Below are 21,151 nucleotides of genomic sequence, written 5' to 3' on the forward strand. Positions count from 1 at the left end.
AATTGTTGATCCGCTTATTTCACTTGCTCGAAAGTCCAAAAATCTTTGCAAATCTTTGAAGATATAATTTTGAAAGCAAACATTTGTAACTCAAATCTTTCTTTCTCGGGGTCCCTGGAACAAAATGTTTTGAGGTGGGGGTTCACGGTCAAATACATATAATCGTAGGGGTCCTTGACATGAAAAGGTTTGAGCACCACTGATATAGAAACATAGGTGCGTCTAACATAGATGCGTTTTTCTGAAAACCTATTTAGAAGACATTAAGCTATTTAGAACGGGTACACATTTTGTGTATCATTATTTTATGCTTTAACTATTGAAAAATAGCAGATATACAAGCTCACAGCGCGGCACCGAGTGCCGCGCTGCGAGCTTGTAGATCTGCTATTTTTGAAAAATCGTGAAAATTCGAATTTTGACCCGATTCTATAAGTGTCTTTTGAACCCTTCTAAGGTTTTTTTGAAAAACCATATGTTTCTATGTCAGCAATCTGGCCAGCCATCGTCAAAGAAAAGGTCCTTTTCACTTAAACTGGAGCTCAGTTAGTCTGTTCTTGAGAGACTACTATGTCAGTGGTTCTCAAACCTTCTCATGTGAAGGACCCCCAAAATGATATTTATTTGGCCACGGACCCCCATCTCAAAACATTTAGTTCCAGGGACCACCCAGGAAGCAAGATTTGAGTTACAAATGTTCACTTTAAAAATACATAAAAGTCAAAGATGTGCACACATTTTTGACTTTTATGGGTAAAAAATAGCAGATCTACAAGCTTGGAGCGCGGCACTCTCCAAGCTTGTAGATCTGCTATTTTTTAATAGTAAAAGCATCCAATAATTTTAGGCCTAAATAAATTAATAACTGTGCGTAACTGTTGTGTATCAGCTGTGATCGAGCGCTGGGAGCTGATCCAGGCGCAGGGCCTGGGCCAGGACATGGACATCAAGCAGGACCTGGAGCAGTGGCAGAAGCTCAACTCCTCCCTCTGTGACATCACCTCCTGGCTGAGCAGGGTGCGGCCGGAGCTGGAGAGGCTGCAGAGGCTGGCCCCGGCCACCAGCCTCAGGGACATGGAGGGACACATCAGGAGGCTAAAGGTAAGGGCTTCAGTGTTGTATTGGTCCGGTCACGCATGTAGACGCCGTCCTGTATCTTTTTTTCTGTATCTTTTTTTTTAACAGTGTCATGCCTCTCACGTAGCAGATCTACAAGCTCACAATGCGTCACATCGCGGCGCATTGTGAGCTTGTAGATCGACTATTTTCAAATGGTCATAAGGTATGTTGGGCTGAAGTGGCCAATGTACTTTGTTTAGTAATAATAATCTAAATCAGGGGTGCCCAAAAGGTAGATTGTGATCTACCAGTAGATCACCAAGGCAAGGGTGTGCAGGTAGACCACATGACATGCCTCTAAAAATATATAATTAAAATATAAAAAGAATATGCCAATATGACATCAGCTCCCTTCATGGCTTCTATAGTAGGCAAACCTCCAATGCAATGCTTTGTTCAAGAGTCAGTAGCATTACAAATAACCCCAAAACCTACCACTTACATACAGAATGGGATGAAGACATTTCCCCCAATTTTCTTCCCATTTATTTGCCCCTTACAGTAAGTGTGTTTGTCTAAAATATAATGCCAGTGCTGCTATTCCAAAGCCCCCCTCAGGCCCTCAGCTAAAACATTTTGGATGGGTAGATCATGTTGAGCTAGTCATTTTAAAAGTAGATCTCACGTCAAAAAAGTGTGGGCACCCCTGATCTAAATCTACAAAGTGATTGGAGCTAAAGTTGTCAGTTAATGTAGTGGAGTAAATGTACAATATTTGGATCCAACCACTATGCCTAAACCTAACCCAAACCCTGACCCTAACCTCAGTGGGGCTGAGGGAACATACGGTTGAGGGAACATAGCCATTATCCCATGTAATGGAGTAGAAGTAAAAGTATTGGAAATTGGAAAATACTCAAGTCAACCTCAAAATTGTTTCTCCTTGCCTTGGACCAGGAGATGCAGAAGACGTTCAACAGCTATAAGTGTGTGCTGATCTCGGTCAACCTGAGCAGCAGACGCTTCCAGCGTGGAGACAGTGTGGAGCTGCAGGAGCTCCAGGAAGGCCTGCGCTCTGTCAACCACAGCTGGACTCAGGCCTGCTCTGCCCTGGAGAGCTGGGAGAGGAGACTGCACCAAGCCCTGATGGAGTGCCAGGTTTGACATTGATTTGATTTTGTTTTTTTCAAAAACAGCGAAGGTATCTGGTCTACAATACTGGTTCCCAAACAGTGGGTTGGGACGCATTTGTGGGCCGCGGACATATTTTTATGGTTCCCTTTATTTATTTTTTTGTCTCCTACATTTTGTTCTTAATTATTATTTCAAAAGATTTTCAAATACATTTGTGAATTTGTCATGATTAAAAGCAATGAAATTCCATAAATTAGAAAACAAATATTTAAGAAGTAATGAAAATAACCGATGTACAAGCTCAAACGCGACATGAAGCGACGCATTGTGAGCTTGTAGATCTGCTATTTTCACCAGTTTGAGTCCTGGGCAAACGTCTAATTTCTCTTTTGGGTCTTGAGCTAAAAAGATTGGGAACCAAGATCTGATTTTATTGTTTTTCTCTTTTGCCATCTTGCCATATTCAACCAATATAAGGGGAAATGGTTGTAATATTTGTTTACCGGTAAATAATTGTCACACAGTCTAGTGTCGCGTAGACAGAAGATCAGAGATCTCCACTGTCTTGTGACGGTCGTGCCTTAATATTGGGATGGTATTTTAGGATTGGTTTTCAAAGCGGTGCGTGTAGGTTTGTTTACGCTGGTTCTCTCTGCCATCCAAGCCCATTCAATGAATATAGATTACCCCAGATGTATCAGTAGGCAAAGACCTCAGATTTTCTGGCTACATAAGAAGACCATGTCGTGGTCGCTATTGCATTCGTCAAACACGAACTCCACAACCACAGCAAGAGTTTTGGAGCACAATACTTGGGAATCTCTGCCCTGAAGGGGTGTGTGTGTCCGTAACGTGTGTGAGGGCTTACAGTAGCGGTAACAGCTGACATAGCTGAAAGTGGTTCCCAAACTTTTTAGCTTGTGACCCAAAAAGAGAGATTAGATGTTTGCCCGGGACCCAAACTAGAGAAAACAGCAGATCTACAATCTCACAACGCGGCGCGAAGCTATCGGCTATTTTCACTACTTCTTAAACCTTTGTGTTCTAATTTAGGGGATTTCTTCGATTTTTATTTTATTCATTAATTTAATTACTTAGAAAAAAAATTACTTTTATTCATGAATATCTTAACTTTTGGGGGAATGTTTTTTTTTTAATGTTTGACAAAAACTAAAAATGAAGGGACCCCCCCCCCCAAAAAAAAAAAAAAAAGTGTCCGCAACCCACAACCCAGTGTTTGGAAAACAATTTTTGGTATATAGCATCTGGGACTTTCACTGTACTAGCTCTCATGTTTTCCATGTGGCTGTTGCAGGAGTTCCATGAAATGCTGCACTCCCTGTTGATGTGGCTGGCCCGGGCTGAGAACAGATGCTACGCCGTCAACATCCATGACCCCAAGACCCCACACACTGCTCTGCTGGAACACAGAGAGACTCTCCTGGTAAGGAGACTGGTTTCAGACTTGTGTCCTTGAGTCTAAGACAGGGATGTTCAACGTTTTCAGGCCAAGGACCCCTTAGTTGAGAGAGAGATGAAGCAGGGACCCCCACAACCTCTTCATAGATTCCATATAGTTTCATTGTTTGACAGCACAATCTTTGGTATATTTTGGATTTTCAGATATTTCACCACTTGAACCGTCAATACGTAATAAACTTTCACTCTGTAGGCCTACTTAGTCTGCTCTTTTTCCCCTCTACACCAAACCTCTTTGCCAAAAATAGCCGATCTACAACGCCTCGCAGCGCGAGACGTTGTGAGCTTGTAGGTCTGCTATTTTTGGCTAAAGTTCTCAGAATATGGACCCTAGGGTTCAAGTGGTCAATATAAAAAAGGAGAAAAAGAAAAAGAAGATAGTAACTCTGAGGACCCCCTGGTCTAAGATTAGAACTTGGCATTCTTTACCAAACACAATCATACATGAAAGGTCATTTCATTCTGATTGTTTGAGCAGTCAGGTACTGTACTTTATGTAAATGCAGTTGTACAGTAACTAGAAAGATGCCCTCAGTAGAGCACACGTCTCCGCCAGGACACATGCCCTAACAATTATAGCGATGTATGAAGTTGCATACTGTATCTACCTACAGCTTGTAGAACTGCTATTTTAAGAGCGCAACACCGGAGCACAACCAAACATAAAATGACTTGTCTTTTAGTTCTCTTCTCCACTTGTTGCTCCATAACATTTTAGTCTAGTTTTCATTTTTGATGAAATTGTCAATATATTTAGCCTTAGTCTTAGTCATTAAAGTTTAGTTTTTATTAAGTTTTTGTTTAGTTTTCGTCAGTGAAAAAGAGTAGTCGGCGAAACGTTTTTTGTCATAGTTTTAGTCGACGAAATCAACACCGCAAACTCAGAATACGGCAAAAGTCTACTCTCAACAGTAGGCACTGACCAGAGTTCAGCTGTGTTATAGTACTCAGTGGTGTAAAGTCACATTTACTCAGTACTGTTTTGAGGTACTTTTATTTTACTGAAGTATTTCCAATCTTCAGTACTTTTTTCTAATAATAATATTATAATAATAATTGTGGGCTCGCCTGAAAGGCGAGAACACTATGTTATCCTCATTATTTATATAGTGAGTTCCGCCGCAGACATTTCGAAGGCGAAAGCACTAAGGATTCGTCATTATATCACGCCGCATATCGTGTTCCGTTAGCCAATGAGGCGCAATTGGTGGGAAAAAAATCTGGGAGTGGTGATAGCTGGAATATTGGTTGAGCTTCACATGACAGTTAGCACGCTGCAGAGTAGTCACGAGCGAGCCCACACTGTTTCGTAGGAACAGTATTTCTAGTTGCCTATATTATCCCACGGGGGAAATTCAGTTTCAGCTTAACCCAGCTGAGTGCTGCCCACAAGGAGCACGGGGGAGGGGAGCAGTTAAGGGTTAGGTGTCAGCTATGGCCACCCCATATGCGTGGCATCGCGACGCATTGTGAGCTTCTAGATCGTCTATTTTCAAAAGATTTACTGAGTGTCCCTGTGTCGTCACAGGTTCTGGACAGGGAGCTGCGTGCTGGCCAGAGGCAGGTCTCCTCCATGCAGGAGCTGTCCTCCCACCTCCTCCTGGAGGCCTGCTCCTCCTCCTCAGGGGAGTCAGGGGAGGAGGAGGAGGAGGAGGACAGTGTGGAGGCCAAGGAGAAGCTCCACGTCATCTCCAACAAGCTGCGCCTCCTGCTGCGACAGGTGGCCGCCGACCTCCTCCTACTGCAAGGAAGACTGGTACGTTAGCTAGGGCTGATCAGTGTGGGCCTGTTATCTCTCCTATGGCAGTGGTTCTCAACCTTTTCAGGCTGTGACCCCCAAAATAATCATATTTTAACTGGGGGGACTCCCCCCCCACCCTGAGGAGCACTAAGATTTGAGGCATTACACGGTTCTATTGTGAAAATAGCAGATCTAGCAGATCTATCACTTTAGAAATGTGCACATACCCTCTATACAATTCACCCTTTGTTAGCCTTCTGGACTGACCAACCAGCAGGCTCTATCTGCCTTGTCTGCCCTGGTTCCGCCTTTTTTATGTTGAATTTGCTAAAACATTTAAAACATGCTGAGTCACTATACAGCCACTGAGCAGCTCCATTTTACTGAAACCAAGTTTGAAATTAGAATTGAACCCACAGAATAACACTACAAAGCAACTGAATTACAATGGTAGTGGATGGAGTGTCCCACCGAATGTCCCACCAAGACACAGCAGCCAATGGGTGTGAAAAAGGGTGGGACAACGGGCGGGACTTGGCAAAGGGTGAATTAAACTTTGTTGGTTTGTTTACTGTTGAGTGAGAAAACAATGTTGCACATTAAGTTATCATCATCTGGGTACACCCCAAAATCATTTGGGGAACCCCGACCCACAGGTTGAGAACCACTGGAATAGATAATGTACCTTGATGTGAAAACGGTTGAAAACCCCTGCATCAGTGAGCAACAACAACACCGGCATGATGACGACGTTTATCTGAAGAAACCGTTTGGTTTTGTACCCGCTTTGTGTTGACCATCTCCCTGTCCACTCCCTGTGTTTGTCAGGAATCCTGTCCTAGCAGCTTAGAGATGGACAGCATGGGTCTGGGAACGCTCATGTCTCCTCTGTTGCTGCAGAAGGTATGGCTGCCATCTGTGTAGATGTTTAACTAGCCATAAATCATAACTCTTGTAGAGTGCTTTTATTTTTGAAGACGTTCACTCTACAAGAGTTATAACGGCGAGCGGGGAAGCCAGGCTGCTGGCAGAGCCCTTCCGGCCATGTTCTGCTCCAAACATGTACAAATGCAATATACTGTATAAGGTGCTCACCACATTGTCGAAACTGTTCTCTACCGACCCGCCAACTACTCGACATGTGTTAGTCCATATTTTTTCAAAAAAAGAAGTGTTTTACTCCAGCTTGCCTTGTCCCGTAATCTCAGTGCATTTACCTGTCTCCCAAAGAGGTTCGGTGTAGAGGGGAAAAAGAGCAGACCAAGTACACAGTGAAAGGTCAACTTTATTAAGTATTGACAGTTCAAGTGGTTAAAGGACCACTTCACCTCTGGGACAACCAGGTCTTATTGCGACTGCCAGGTCGCGCTTACTATCAAAACCTCCACCTGCTGTCTGTCCGTCCGTCACAAGTCACACTTTTGCCCTGCTCATATCTCCGCAACCGTTGCCCCGATCCATGCCAAATTTTGCACACACACTCCTTGCCTGCCAAACCACAACCTCATCACCCATCAATTCTCACATGGCCCTCTTCTAGCACCACCATGAGGCCGATTCTTGCAAAACACATTTTTGGACACTGCTCCTACAAATTTCGCCCTAAAATCACGCAAATCGGTACACACTTGCTCTACACTGATGTCATCAACATGGATCTGTCCCATTTAGCGCCACCTTCAGGCCGATTTTCTAAAACACATTTTTGGACACTACTCCTACAGATTTTCCCCTAAAATCACGCAAATCACTACACTGTGGCCCTCATTTATCAACGTGGTGCAGATCAAAATTTGGGTGTACACCGAAATTTAGGGAAGTCTCGACATTTATCATTTCAACTTGACTTTGACTTTGGTCTAGGGTAGGATCAAATCTCACGTCAAGTCCTGAGGTGGTGTAGGAATCATCCTACACCACTTTGTTCCATTGTAGACGTGCGGAGCAGCATTGTCTAACTATCTGACAGGCAATGGACACATGTATCCACTCGAAAATGTATATCCAACACAATAATAAATAATCCTGTGAAAATATTACATTTTATAAAAGCATAGCCTATTATAGCCAGCTACATCATAGACATGCACGCCGATTTTATTTCCAAGTTACAATGATAAGCAATTAAAATCTAGCAATATAGAAGCAATCTACTGTTAAGTGCTTTAACAGTCTAAATCTTAAGATTGCAGACCTGGCTCAGAACAAGCACAGATATAGCCTACGAACGCATGCGAGAGCATTTTCGGGTCCAGCGTGGCGCCGCTGTGATTTACCGTGAGGCGTGAGCCTCCAATTTATACAGTGACGCGAGTCCTTTTAATAAAACCCGAAGGTCCAAACCTGGCTGTGCCCAGCCCAACACACGCACGCTGCGGGGAGAAGACCCGCCCGTGCGGGAACGGTGCATGATTGCAAGTTCAAACACTCAAACGCGCATTGTGCTCGTCGCCGAAATTGGGTTAAATTTATATCCAAAACGTAACTGTGGGGTCTCTCAATTTATACAGTCGCTACAGTACTGTAGTAGGCTTACACTATGCTGGAGTTAATGATGATACCCGACGTGGTGAGAGTGAGACCGTGACATTCTTTTCGTGGACCGTGAGGTATTATACAAGTGTGTCCTCTTATGGAGTTATGTATTAAGGATAAAACCCACCCGACGCTTCAAACCTTCAGATTATAACTGCCTCCTTGTCAGTATCTCTCAGAGTAACATCGCATGCACGGCATCCTGTGGTTTCGGGAATACATGATTTTGCGTTCTTTTTTTTCTTCTTTTTTTTGTAACCACTCAAACGCGCACTGCAGCGTCGCCGATATTGGGTTAAATTAATAATATATTCCATTTGTGACAATGACTGGTGTGGTTTCACTCATGTAGGCTGCAAGCTTAGGCTACTATACAAAATAAATGGTAATGGTTCCACATTGAACCTAAATGCTGCTGGGCTTGGTGGTGTGTGTGTGCGTGCGTACGTGCATGCGTGCATGTGTGCGTGGTCTGTGTGGGACGTGGACACTCTTCTATTGGCTTTCCTTTCGTTGTTAGGTCGTATTCAGGTCGTTCTAGTCGTAAAATCGGGGCGTTTCGAGAATAATTAAGGGCGTGTTATTTAAATTTCAGCCTGCGCATTTATCAACGCTGGGATCAAATGTACGCCAGGTGTGTCTGTTTAGGAAGCATTGATAAATGCCGTGCACACGTTGTCCTACGCAAAATTTGGTGAAAAAAATAGACCATTTTTTACACTCCATTGATAAATGAGGGCCAGTATGTCTACACTCATGTCATCAAAATGGATCTGTCCCATAGCGCCACCATCAGGCCGATTTTTTCAAACACATTTTTGGACACTGCTCCTACAGATTTTGCCCTAAAATCACGCAAATCGGTACACAGTATGTCTACACTCATCTCATCAACATGGATCTGTCCCATATAGCGCCACCATCAGGCCGATTTTTACAAACACATTTTTGGACAGTCGCTTATCTCCCGATTAGGGAGTCTTACTGGTTTAATTGTTGTTTGGGACACGATCAACACAATCCTGGTCATGTTGCATGCTGATACTAAAATATCTAAAAACACAGATTGAACACAAAAAATAACTCAGCATTGTGTTGATCGTGTCCCAAACAACAATAAAATAAGATCTGGTTGTCCCAGAGGTGAAGTGGTCCTTTAAATATCTGAAAACACAAATTGACATGAATCCAAAATAGACTGACGATTGTGCTGTCAAACAATGCAACTATATGGAATCTACGAAAAGGTTGTGGGGGTCCCTGCTTCATCTCTCTCTCAACTAAGGGGTCCTTGGCCTAAAAATGTTGAAGACCCCTGCTCTATACCAAATGTCTCTGCCGAAAGTAGACCATCTACAAGCTCACAACGTGTGTTATGAACTTGTAGAGCTGGTGTCGCTGAATGTTTGCCCTAGAATAGGGATGCTAGGTTTCACGTGGTTAACATTTCTTTGTTGTTATTATTTCAGGAGGGGTCTGATCCCAGCACAGCAACAGTCAAACCCACTACCACTAGAAGGTAAGTTTTATAATCTGGCATGAACTCATTTTAAATATTCCATCCCAACCAAGGTTATTATATTTTTTTATGTTTATTTCGTTTTTACATGTTAAAAAAAAAAGAGAAAAAAAAGAAAACAAGAAAACAGCCAGCAGACACATGTTGTGTTGACACAAAGCGAAAAGACCAATTATGCTGATACATGCCTGTTTCTCTGTCTGGGTGAGGCACAATAAAACCATGTAAAAGGACATTTTCTTTTTTTAAATTCAGAGGGTTGTGGCCATTGTGTTTTCTCTCAGTACTAAATCAACATTCAGTACCATTTAAAAGACTAGTTTGTCAATACAGTTTCTCAGTCAGTTCTCGTCTTTTTTTTAAGCCTCTTTTTATCTTCATTTCAGTAAACTAAAATGTTTAATTTAGTTCATTATAATAACCTTCCTACCAATCAGTAAGTGATTTAGTTACTGTATGTCCAGTTTTAATTAGTTATGCACATAGGGTTAGGGTTAGGGAAGTCCTGTGGTCTTGTCCACAGGCTATGTGAGACTAAGTGGGCTAGGCCCTAACCCACCTAGTCTCACGTAGCCAGACAACTATTCCACAATCTCTTCATATTGTATTTGTGTACATTTTTTATTCATGTCTTGTACAAAATATAGAATAATTGATAACAAAAAAATATATATATATTCCACAATCTCCGAATGCTAAAGAGTCTGGAACTACACCTCCCGAAATCCGAGTAATGTAAGCTGGCATTTCCGTTCACGAAAATATATATGTTTTATTTCTATTTCTGCTTAGCAGCATTATGCTTAGATGTTTTTTTTATTTATATTGGAAAATAGTGTGAGTCAATAGTCTGGCCACGCGAGACTAAACCCACCCTAACCCATTGGTTCTCAAAGTGGGGTCCGGCGATCCCCAGGGGTCCTTGAAGGAGTTCCAGGTGGTCCCCAGCTAATTGATAGTCCATTTGGAGTTAAATTAACATTGATTTAGAATATAAATTGTGGTCCTAGCGTTATAAATGCCATTAAATGGTCCGTAGCCTATAACGCATGTCAAACTGGGGGTTCTCTAAAATGGCTGAGAATCACTGCCCTAACCACTGCCTTCTCTCCGCCCACCCTCCAGGGACAGGAAGAGGGACTCCTCCCCGCCTCGGCCTTTCTTCCAGCGGGTGCTGCGCGCTGCCTTCCCCCTCCACATCCTCTTCCTGCTCCTGCTGGTCCTCGCCTGCCTGGTGCCCATGTCCGAGGAGGACTTCAGCTGTACACTGACCAACAACTTTGCCCGCTCTTTCTACCCCATGCTGCGCTACACCAACGGCCCTCCGCCCACGTGAGACCAGATTAGTCGTACGATGAATAGTGAAGATCGCGTTTTTTTTGTTGCTATCCTTGAAAACGTAGGGACGCCTGGTTTGAACATGTTTGAACCATGGGGGGAGGGTGTTCTGACCGGGGAATTGTTTCTTAGCTTCCTGTGCGAAGCATCAACCCTTGTAGGATGAAACTTCAAAAATGGCTCCCGAGTCCTGTCGTGAGTGGTGTGTAAGTGTGAGCTCTCCAATGTGCCGCTCTTAATCGCTATAGAGCAGTGAAGTTTGACGTCATTTACACATCCTACCTGGTTCGCCGTTTTCTTCCCCCCATTCTGAATTCCCATAGACTTTTTTTCATATCGCGTCATATAAGAACTGTGTTTCAAACATAAATCTCAGCGGTTTGACTCATATGGATATGAAGAATCAACTGATGGTGAGAAAACGCTAATGTTACTGTCGCCGAATTAGTTACATTTTCGCTAGAAACAGACAAGCGAAAATGTAACTAAGAAACAGACTGAATCAAATATGAGTGACTATCATAAACCATACAGAGCCATCCTCCCCGACAATATCGTGCACGATTTTAAGATGACTCGATGTTATTCTCCATAGAGAAATGACTTCCGTGGAACCGGGGGATGATCGAGTCACGTCATGACTTCGCTGCTCTATAAAGACCCTCTAACAGACCAGAGACTGCGAGGGCGCTGATTTCTGTGTCCCTGTTGTTTTTTTCTTCTTCTAAATTTTTAACGTTAAAAGGTCTAAATTCTTATGGTGTTATAAATACCTATTTATTGTTCATGGAGCGTCGAGCTCTTCATCAAAGCCATATCAATGGTTCGTTTTAAAGTGACGTGGTTTTTATATGTAGACATGATTTGTCAGTAACTGTCCCCAGACGTTTCCTTCGATCGCACAGTACACAGAAAAGCCTGAAGATTTATTTTGTTATCTCGATTTTCTTTTTGTATGATCACCAAAAGCTGACGAACGTCATTCAGAGTCGCTGTCAATAACCAAAGCATGAAAGGACTTTAAGTACACTGGACATTTTCTATTATACCCTAACTGCTGTTATATTTTGGACAACCACTTCTTGGAGAGCAATTTTTGTACATACCGACTGAAAAAAGTGTTGTTTTCTTTGGTCTAGCAAACCGTGCTCACCGCATACCTTGTTTGTTTGTAGCTGATAAGTGATTCTGCAGACAAGGCTCTGTGTAGCCAGCGAGTTTTGGAAAAGAGAGATGATTCGTTTGCAATCTATTGTACGTATTTCAGACAATTATGTACTTTTGTGTGTTGTTTGTATCAAATTGTTTTGAAATAGTTTTGTATATACCTGATGGCAAACTACTGAAAAGATCCTAGTTAAATTATTGATAATGTGTGAGAGTCTGTGTGAGTCTGTTTTATCTGACTCGGTTACTATAGGTCTAACTTTTTTTTTGCGGTGTATGAAAAACAAAACATGTATTTATCCTTTATATTTAGCCTACCAGAACACAATTTCCAGATAATTCTGTTTCTAAACAGAATGGAACGATTGAAAAAATAATTCGATTTTCAAGCTGCTCTTAATGAGGTAAAAAAAAAACACACACACACACACACACACACACACGCACACACGCACACACGCACACACGCACACACACACACACACACATATCTGGTGCTTTTCCACTGCAATTTGAATCCACTTATACTTAGTTGATTTGATTCCCAAGGGCTACTGAAAATAGCAGATCTAAAAGCTTGTAGATCTGCTATTTTTTACAGAATATGCACCCCAAAAAATGGATGCCAAGATTCAAGTGGTTAACAGCTACATCTACAAAGACAGGCCTGTATGTTTATGCCTAATTGTGTGTGTGTGTGTGTGTGTGTGTGTGTGTGTGTGTGTGTGTGTGTGTGTGTGTGTGTGTGTGTGTGTGTGTGTGTGTGTGTGTGTGTGTGTGTGTGTGTGTGTGTGTGTGTGTGTGTGTGTGTGGGGCTACCTGAAAGAATGCTGCTCAGAAACATGTTTCTACCACAGGGGTCTTCAACAGGGGGTCCGGGACCCCTAGGGGGTCCTCAGTTATTACAGGGGGTCCTGCAAATCTTTGTTTGATAGAAACTTTTTTCCTCCTTTTTTATATAAACCTATTTTCGGTATAGAGGGGAAAAAAGAGCACACTAATACAGAGTGAAAGGTCAAGTTTATTAAGTATTGACCGTTCAAGTGGTTAAATATCTGATGACACAAATTGACATGAATCCAAAATACACTGATGATTGTGCTGTAAACGATGAAACTATATGGAATCCGGGGGTCCCTGCTTCACCTCTCTCTCAGCCTAGGGGTCCTTGGCCTGAAAACGTTGAAGACCCCTGTACTACCATGCAGTTAAATGACCTAAGTCAATGTACAGTAATGCCGCTATGTCAGACTTGGGTACAGAAACTGAATGTAAGCGATCCTTTGACTGAGCATTGAATGTAGTTGTATTTTTTGTCAAAGAACATTATTTATGTGCAGAGGATTGTCTATGTATTCTAACTCTGGTGTCATCGGATAACGTAGGCTACATGTCTGTAAAGAAATACAAAATGCAGTTTGTGTAAAACATAAGGCGCAAATCTGGAATATTTATGCTCTGAAATGACTAAAACAGGTTCTACTAAAGTGGATAAATGTGATAAATGTCCCCAATATTTTATACAATATTTGTGTTTACAGAACCAGTTATACTTGGCTGAGCACAACGTACATCGCACTAAAAACAGACAGCTTGTAGATCTTCTGTTTTTGGTGTGAGACACTGCCGGGCAACGACTTCAACCACTTAAACCCCATCATCCGTATTCTGGGGAAACTATCGTAGAAAATAGCAGGCGCTTGTAGATCTGCTATTTTCGGAAGATACGTGTATATAGGCTATATATAATGTTGAGTGAAAACAGTAAATACACTTATATAGAGCCCTGAGGTACTCGGCTCAACAAGGAATAGGGTTTAAGTGGTGAAGTATAAATCATACGTTGTATGAATCCAAACTCTGACATATGTAATGCATTCAGACAGCCAACACAACAGAGGAAAATGGCTGTGTACAATTCGATCTATTTTCTGAATTTAGGATGTATAGCTTGAAATCTTTTGACTGACAATAAAACATTGTTTGCCATAATGTCTTTTATGTGTGTGTTGCATAATGAAAGTGTATCTGAAGCATAGTTTGGTAAATCAACCAATCATCCATCATATGTATTGTCAGTGATGGGCAGTAGCTAGCTACAAGTAGCTAACCTACATAGCTTAACTACATTTCTAAGTAGCGTAATGGAAATTATTTCTCTGGGGATAGCTTGTAGTGTAGTTTAGCTATATTTAATCAGAGTAACTAGAATGTAGCTACATTTTCCAAATAGCTTGCCCATCACGGTTGCAAAAAACAAATAAATAAATAGACCAGTGAATTGCAATAGATTAGCGCCGCTTTGCACACATTTCCACGGTCTCCTAGTGCAGTTCTGGGTATCTTTAAAGAATCTCAACAACATCTGAGCGACGCTGTATTCGTCAGAGACCAGACAGTGTAGTGGGTTGGCTTAACAAAATTATCGAATCGAAGCGGATAAAAGCGTCAAACTTTTTTTTAGGCTTCTTTAGGACCTCACGATGGATTTTAGCCTTGGGTACCAAACTTTATTTTGAAGTTTACCCATAGAATTATCCATATCAAGTTGGGCTCCCATCGACTTTCTATACAGAAGGAAAATACCCAGAAAAAGAATCTGCTTTAAGTAGGATGTGAGGGGTCTAACTAGGGGTTTGTCATGATTCTGAATCCATTGCAAGCATTTGTTTTGCACAAAACGATGGTTTAGTGATGAGTCATCATTTTTCACAGTTTTTTTGGGTGTTTTCATAAGTAGATTTAAACTCTACTGTCATGCCAATGGCAGGACATGTAAAGTTTTCAAATGGCACATCTGTAGCGTTTAAAACACCCCTCCTCTTCTACAGTACTTGGCACCTTCCACCCCAACTTAATTGGAATGTTTCAGCCCTTCTCTGTTTGCCTGTTCGATTCCACATCGGGGAGGGGTGTCAGCACTGCAGAGAACATACAGGTGACAAACAATGAGCCAAACACTGCTTATAAAACTGAATGTTTAAACACTGAACAATGTATGTGTATCATTTCAGAATCATTTCAGAATGCATTCATTAATAGGCCTATTATTTGTTAGGACAAGCCACGCTATCCAGAGTTGGTTTTTAATGACCCTGTCCCTGTGCTAATCTCACATGTACACAGCTCACCTGTATGTAGCTAATGCATGTAGCAGTCAAAAGTCACCTTTTGTTAGGACAAGCCACACTAACCACAGTCACTTCCCAACTGCTACATTAGTTTAGCACAGTTAGCTACATTAGCAGCATTAGCTACATACAGGTGAGCTGTGTAGGCCTACAGGTGAGTTTAGCACAGGGTCATTAAACTGAATGTAGCCTATTCTGTCTAGCCTACAGTTTACAGTTTAGGCATTTAGCAGACGCTTTTAATCCAAAGCGACTTACAATAAGCAGATAACATCACAATAATAAACAAGCTAATATGTCAGTACATCATCAACAATATAACAAATGCAAATGTATATCTATCTAGAAAAAACACAATATAATCAAAGTTCTAAAAACCTAAAAACAAAAACAATTGCTAACTAGCTTCATGTATGGTCATTGATTTTTTTCTGTAGTGCTAAGGGTTTAGGTGGAGTCTGAAAAGGTGAGTCTTCAGTCCACAGCGAAAGCTAGCGAGTGAGTCCGTTGTTCTAAGTGCGACAGGGAGTTTATTCCACAACTTGGGGGCCAGGAGGGCAAACTGTCTCGGACGAGTGGATTTTTGCCCTGGAGTTTTTAGCGAGGGTTCTGTCAGCATCCCTGTGTTAGCTGATCTAAGTGAACGGGTAGGGGTGTAGGGGTTGATCAGGTTTTGGAGGTATGGAGGAGCCATACCTTTGGCTGCTTTGAAGGTCAGCATCAGTGTTTTGTATTCAGTGCGGGCCGCAACCGGGAGCCAGTGGAGGCTGCGGAGAAGGTGACAGTAACACAGTTAGCTACGTTAGACTTGGCCCCATATAGAACCTCAACCGTCGCTGCATACTGTTGTGCTCTGAGATGAGGTCCTATAAAGCTATCCCAGGGCTGGTTTGGAACGCTTCCACATCGTGTTAGAAAACAATTTTCCCGAAATTGTATCCAAAAAGTAAAGGTAGTTCCACACTCCCAGACTGTGGTTTTCCTATCCCACGGTACATAAAACATGCACCAGAGCATTAAACAATCGCTTAAATCATTAGTTTTGAATGTTTTCCCATTCAACCGGAACTGTTGCCAGTAGGCTACTGTAGTCTCGCGTAGCCAGGGAGCATTTGCAAATCGTGTTAGGCAACAGTCTGGCCACGTGAGACTGCCGGGGACTTTTCTGAATTTAATTAGACTAAATAAGCGTTTTCCCAACGCCCTGGTGCATGTTTTATGTACCGTGGGATGGAAAGCCATAGTCTGGGAGCATGGAACTACCTTTACTTTTTGGATGCAATTTCAGGAAAAGTGTTTTCTAACTCGACGTGGAGGCGTTCCGAACCATCCCTGGGATAGCTTTATAGGACCTTATCTCGGAGCACAACAGTATGCAGCGATGGGTGAGGTTCTATATGGGGCTACGTTAGACTATTTACATGCAATCCCTAACCCTAACCCTAACCCTTTTTACTTGGAGAATTAACTTGTTAAGATCCTAAATCAGTGGTTCTCAAACTGTTTAGTGCCAAGGCCCCCAAAATTAAACGTATTTATGGCCCTTCAGGGACAATACATAATAAAGATTATCTCCTGGTTCCTCACAAGAGAAAAGCATGTTTAAACTTTCTGATTTATAATGTATGAAATGAAATTAATCAGTGTGGTTGCCCAACAGGACAACACACTATAATACCAAGGCGTCATTCTTTCTGAAGAATGAGCAAAATGAGCAAAACGTAATCGTTTCATGCCAAAACATGTTTTTTGGGGGGGGGGGAACAACCCTCCCAAAATGAAACACAAGCGATCTCAGGAGTGACGTGACAATGTATTGGCTTGCAACATTTGTGGGAGGAGCCTATTTCTTAAAAACATGAAACCATATTCTTATATCACCAACACAGGATCCCATCGGCACCGTTTTGAATGGCGGAGCACCCCGGCGGCTCCTTCTGGGGTGAGTCGGGCAACTACACTCGCAATTTACCAAAGTTTCCATTTTCTAGTTATATACAAGTTGGGGTTATGGTTAAAATGTGTTGATAGTTATAATAGTGTTTATATAAATGCATTTATACATTGCATATAACAATATAAATTAATATGCATTCTAGTTGCATTATAGTTAATTTTTGTATATTGGCCAATGGCCATGGAACCCCGGGGGCTCCTGATACAAGGTTTGTGTTTATAACCGAAAAACAAGCAAATATAACGTGCCACAATATGACACATTGTGAGCTTGTAAATCAACTCTTTTCTCTCTCTTTTGTTTGTGTGACTGACGTACTCTATATTCACTCATTTCAGCAGGGGACGCCCTGGAACCGCTTGGGGTCCCCGGGACCCTACTTTGAGAACCACAGATCTACACAACGGATGAAGTCCAGCAGAATATCACTCACATTATAATAGGTGTTACTCACTCACTCACTGACGGACAAGATGTGCCGGTTTTCAGAGTAAACTGCGAACTACGATCGCAATTAAGTATTAATAACTCTGGAGAGCATAAATATCATGGGTCACACTCAAGAGTAAAGATCTAATAAGGGTCCATTTGGTTACCAAATATCCATCATTTAGCTGAGGACCACCTGGAACCCCCTCAAGACCACTGGTTGAGAACCACTGCTCTAGTTTGTACTTTTGGTATTATGATAAATCTTCCAATTGAGTTTAGTTTAGTGTGCCATGTAATGGCAAAACACGACGGCAGGGGTGTCGCCCAAATTCTGGGCCCTGGGTGCAAGGGTTCACTGCGGGCCCCCCATGAATGTTCTTCATAGGGGGAGGGGGTTTAACCCATTTAGACTGGGAACTCTTTATTACGCACTATTTTTTGCTTTAACTATTGAAAAATAGCAGATATACAAGCTCACAGCACGGCAGCAAGTGCCGTGCTGTGAGCTTGTATATCTGCTATTTTTGAGAAATCGTTTTTTTAAAAACCTATGTTTATATGTCAGCGGTGCTCAAATCTTTTCCAGTTCCAGGGACCCCCTAGAAGCAAAATTTTAGTTACAAATGTTCGCTTAAAAAATACATATATTCAAAGATTTGCACACATTTTCACGACTTTTCAAAGATAGCAGATCTACAGGCTTGCAGCGCGGCACTCTGTGCGTGTATATCTGTTATTTATCAATCAAGTCTAAAATAAGGGCCCTAGTAACTCACTTTTATATTATGTGCCGTCTTCTTTTATATGGGCCCATGAGTCTGAAATAAAGATGAGGTCTTATAAGAACAGAAACGGTATAATTTAATATTCTTTTACTTTGTGCAGATTGTGTTTTTGACGACCCAGGGAGTGTGACCGGTGTGATGTTCAGACTGTGGATGGTGGTGAAAGGGGTCTGGCCAGCCGTAGGACCCACCCACAGAGGATCATGTGACCTGATGTTTCATCCATACAGGTAAGACCCTCCACACACACACTCACACACATAGACATAGAAAGGTAGACGCCTCCTCCGGCTCTGGGGCCTTGGTAAAAAAAGGACTGGCGATTCATGAACATGGCGGGTAAGGGCAGTCGGCAAGTCAGATCCGTAACTTGGGGAACATGTTCCCCGGAGTCAGTGGGTTTTGACTTTATTCCCTGCCCTAAATTAACGACCCTTCCTCCGGGTAGGGTCATACGGTTGGATGGTTCGGGGGCCCGGATGAGGTGAATCACGGGCCCTCCCCTGCTCTGATGGCTTAGCCCTGACAGTAAACCTGCCTTAGGTGGGAACTGCCAGTTTGCGGCCACATGTCGCGTGGGGGGGAGGTAAATTATACCTAACAGAAGGGCCTCTGGGCCGCCACTCGGTTGAGGGCATTGGGACGGGCCTGAATTGGCCTGGCCTATTGACCTCTCTTGGCTTTTCCTCACCCCTTGTCACGCTTGGGCTCCCGGTGGCTGGGGCCCTTGATCGCTTGGGGTGGGGATCTGCCTGTTGCGTTCGACTTTGTGTGGTGTGGGCGCGGAGCCCGCACCACAGGTGTCCTAAGCCGTGTGTTTGTGGTGCAAAAAAAGGGAATGAAAAAAGGGAAAGAAAAAAGTATTGAACTCAAGTCTCCATGGCATGAGTAATCAATAGAAGAAATTTCATTTTGGGGGTGAACTACTCCTTTAAGGGAAGTAGTCAAGGAATTCCACACATGGGTGGCAGTGATGTATCGTGTTTGAGATTAAGTAAAATAAAATAAAATGAATGCATTGTAGCATGCGTTGCACCATATCCATGCATGTATGTATCGATGATGATGATGTGCGTTCGGATGTACAGCACTGGTTCCCAAGAAGTCGTGAAAATAGCCCATCTACAAGCTCACAATGCGGCGCAAATCGGCGCTGTTGTGAGATTGTAGATCGGCTATTTTCTCTAGTTTGGATCCTGGGCAAACAAACATCTAATCTGTCTTTTGGGTCTTGAGCTAAAAGTTTCGGGAACCACTGTTGAACCTATACAAAACTAACAAGCAGTGTTGGGGAAGTTAAGGTTACATGTAACCGAGTTACGTAACTAAGTTACATTTTGCTGTAACTTGCTGGTAACTGAGTTACATTATATTTCTGTAACTCGTCAAGTAACTGAGATACTTTTTGGGAAATTTTTGGCTCAAGTTACAAGAAGTTACAAGCGAAGTTATAATTTTACGATCAAATGTCCTCAACAGATCATAGTTTTCTTATTTGTTTAGCTTTATTTTAGGAACACAGATCTTTACTAAAGAAAATGTCAACCTTTTTGACATAAAACATAAAACTCAGTTGTGAGGCATATTTCTGCTGGCATTTGACTATTTTTGTAGGATATTATATTTTGTTTCATGTACACCAAATGTACATTCTCAATTTAACACTGGAAAAAAAAAAGTAACTCAAGTTACTCAAGTTACTTTTTCAATGTAACTTGAAACGTTATGAGTTATATTTCTCCAGGGGTATAACTTTAACTTGATCAAGTTACTGCCATGGTGAGTTACTTGTAACTGTAAAAGTTAAGCTTTCAAAGTAACTTCCCCAACATTGCTAACACATACGTGAGTGCATATCCGGTGTGCCAATGCTCATATCCGAACGCACACTACTTTGAGTACATCATTATTTACCAGACTCTTTCCTTTGCACAGGTTTTAGATGACGAGGAGCAGTGCTATGGTGTGAGGAGCACTACCCCATTTGAGTCTCCAGTGGAGGTAAGAAGTGAACAATGACATTTCTTTGTTATTGTACATTTTCAAAACGGAAGAACAGCTTGCATTGTTGCATCGTTTTCTCTGTATTCAATGTTACTGAGACACTACACTGTCTCTCTCTTCATTCTATAATCCTATACTGTAGTATACTGAGACACAGGCAGGGGGGGGGGGGACTTTGGGTGCCCTTTTGCCTCAAAGTGCCCTTTTTTAATGGCCTGCCCAACATCCGTGGTCCATATCAACACAGACATTTGACTAAATAATTATAATTTCACTATAATAATTATTACTTTTAATTATAACTAAGACCCCGTTTAGACGGACAGCGGTCTCTTACAACGGCCACCATGAGGCCGATGTTTGCAAAACACATTTCTGTACACTACTCCTAGAGATTTTGTACACAAATCATCAAAGTATCTCTACAGTCATGTGATCAACATGGATCTGTCCATGCCTCAAATCATGAACACAGCATGCAATCTTGATGATATTGGGCACACACTTCCCACTAGGCAGAGGAAGAAATGCCACTTCAAATTTCTCAAATCATCCTCACGGTGGCGCTATAACAGGCCAATTTGTGTTTTTACCTTTAACTACCCCAAGTTTTGTACAAAGTGGAAAGCTTTGTATGCACATTCCCTAGAGGCTAAGGATAAACTTTGCCCTGCATTTTTCACATTTGCCTTTTTACACCATCGACTTATGTAGCTTGAAGATTTTTGGCACTGCATAGATTGGCAAAAATAGATTTGGTGTAGACTGAATAGGTGGTCAAAGTAAAGAGGAAAGTTGGATCCCGTTTTATTGCAGAGGTTTTAAGAGGTTTTGAGGAGGCAGGATAAGAGTAGAGTATCCGAGGTAGCG

At 42.1% G+C, this 21,151-nt stretch overlaps 1 protein-coding gene across 1 annotated transcript in view; it reads left to right on the forward strand.

Moving 5' to 3' along the window:
- Nucleotides 1-13,958, forward strand: part of syne2b (spectrin repeat containing, nuclear envelope 2b) — a 298,695-nt gene extending 284,737 nt beyond the window's left edge. Inside the window, exons 128-134 of the mRNA XM_080751129.1 lie at nt 890-1,101; nt 2,017-2,217; nt 3,509-3,637; nt 5,201-5,428; nt 6,242-6,316; nt 9,418-9,467; nt 10,593-13,958. Of these exons, the coding sequence (XP_080607255.1) occupies nt 890-1,101; nt 2,017-2,217; nt 3,509-3,637; nt 5,201-5,428; nt 6,242-6,316; nt 9,418-9,467; nt 10,593-10,803 (1,106 nt within the window). The 3' untranslated portion in view covers nt 10,804-13,958. The remainder of the gene's footprint in view (nt 1-889; nt 1,102-2,016; nt 2,218-3,508; nt 3,638-5,200; nt 5,429-6,241; nt 6,317-9,417; nt 9,468-10,592) is intronic.
- The last annotated feature ends 7,193 nt before the right edge of the window (nt 13,959-21,151 follow it).

The sequence above is a fragment of the Nannobrachium achirus genome, assembly GCF_963921795.1.
Source record: "Nannobrachium achirus genome assembly, chromosome: 20".
NCBI lineage: Eukaryota > Metazoa > Chordata > Actinopteri > Myctophiformes > Myctophidae > Nannobrachium > Nannobrachium achirus.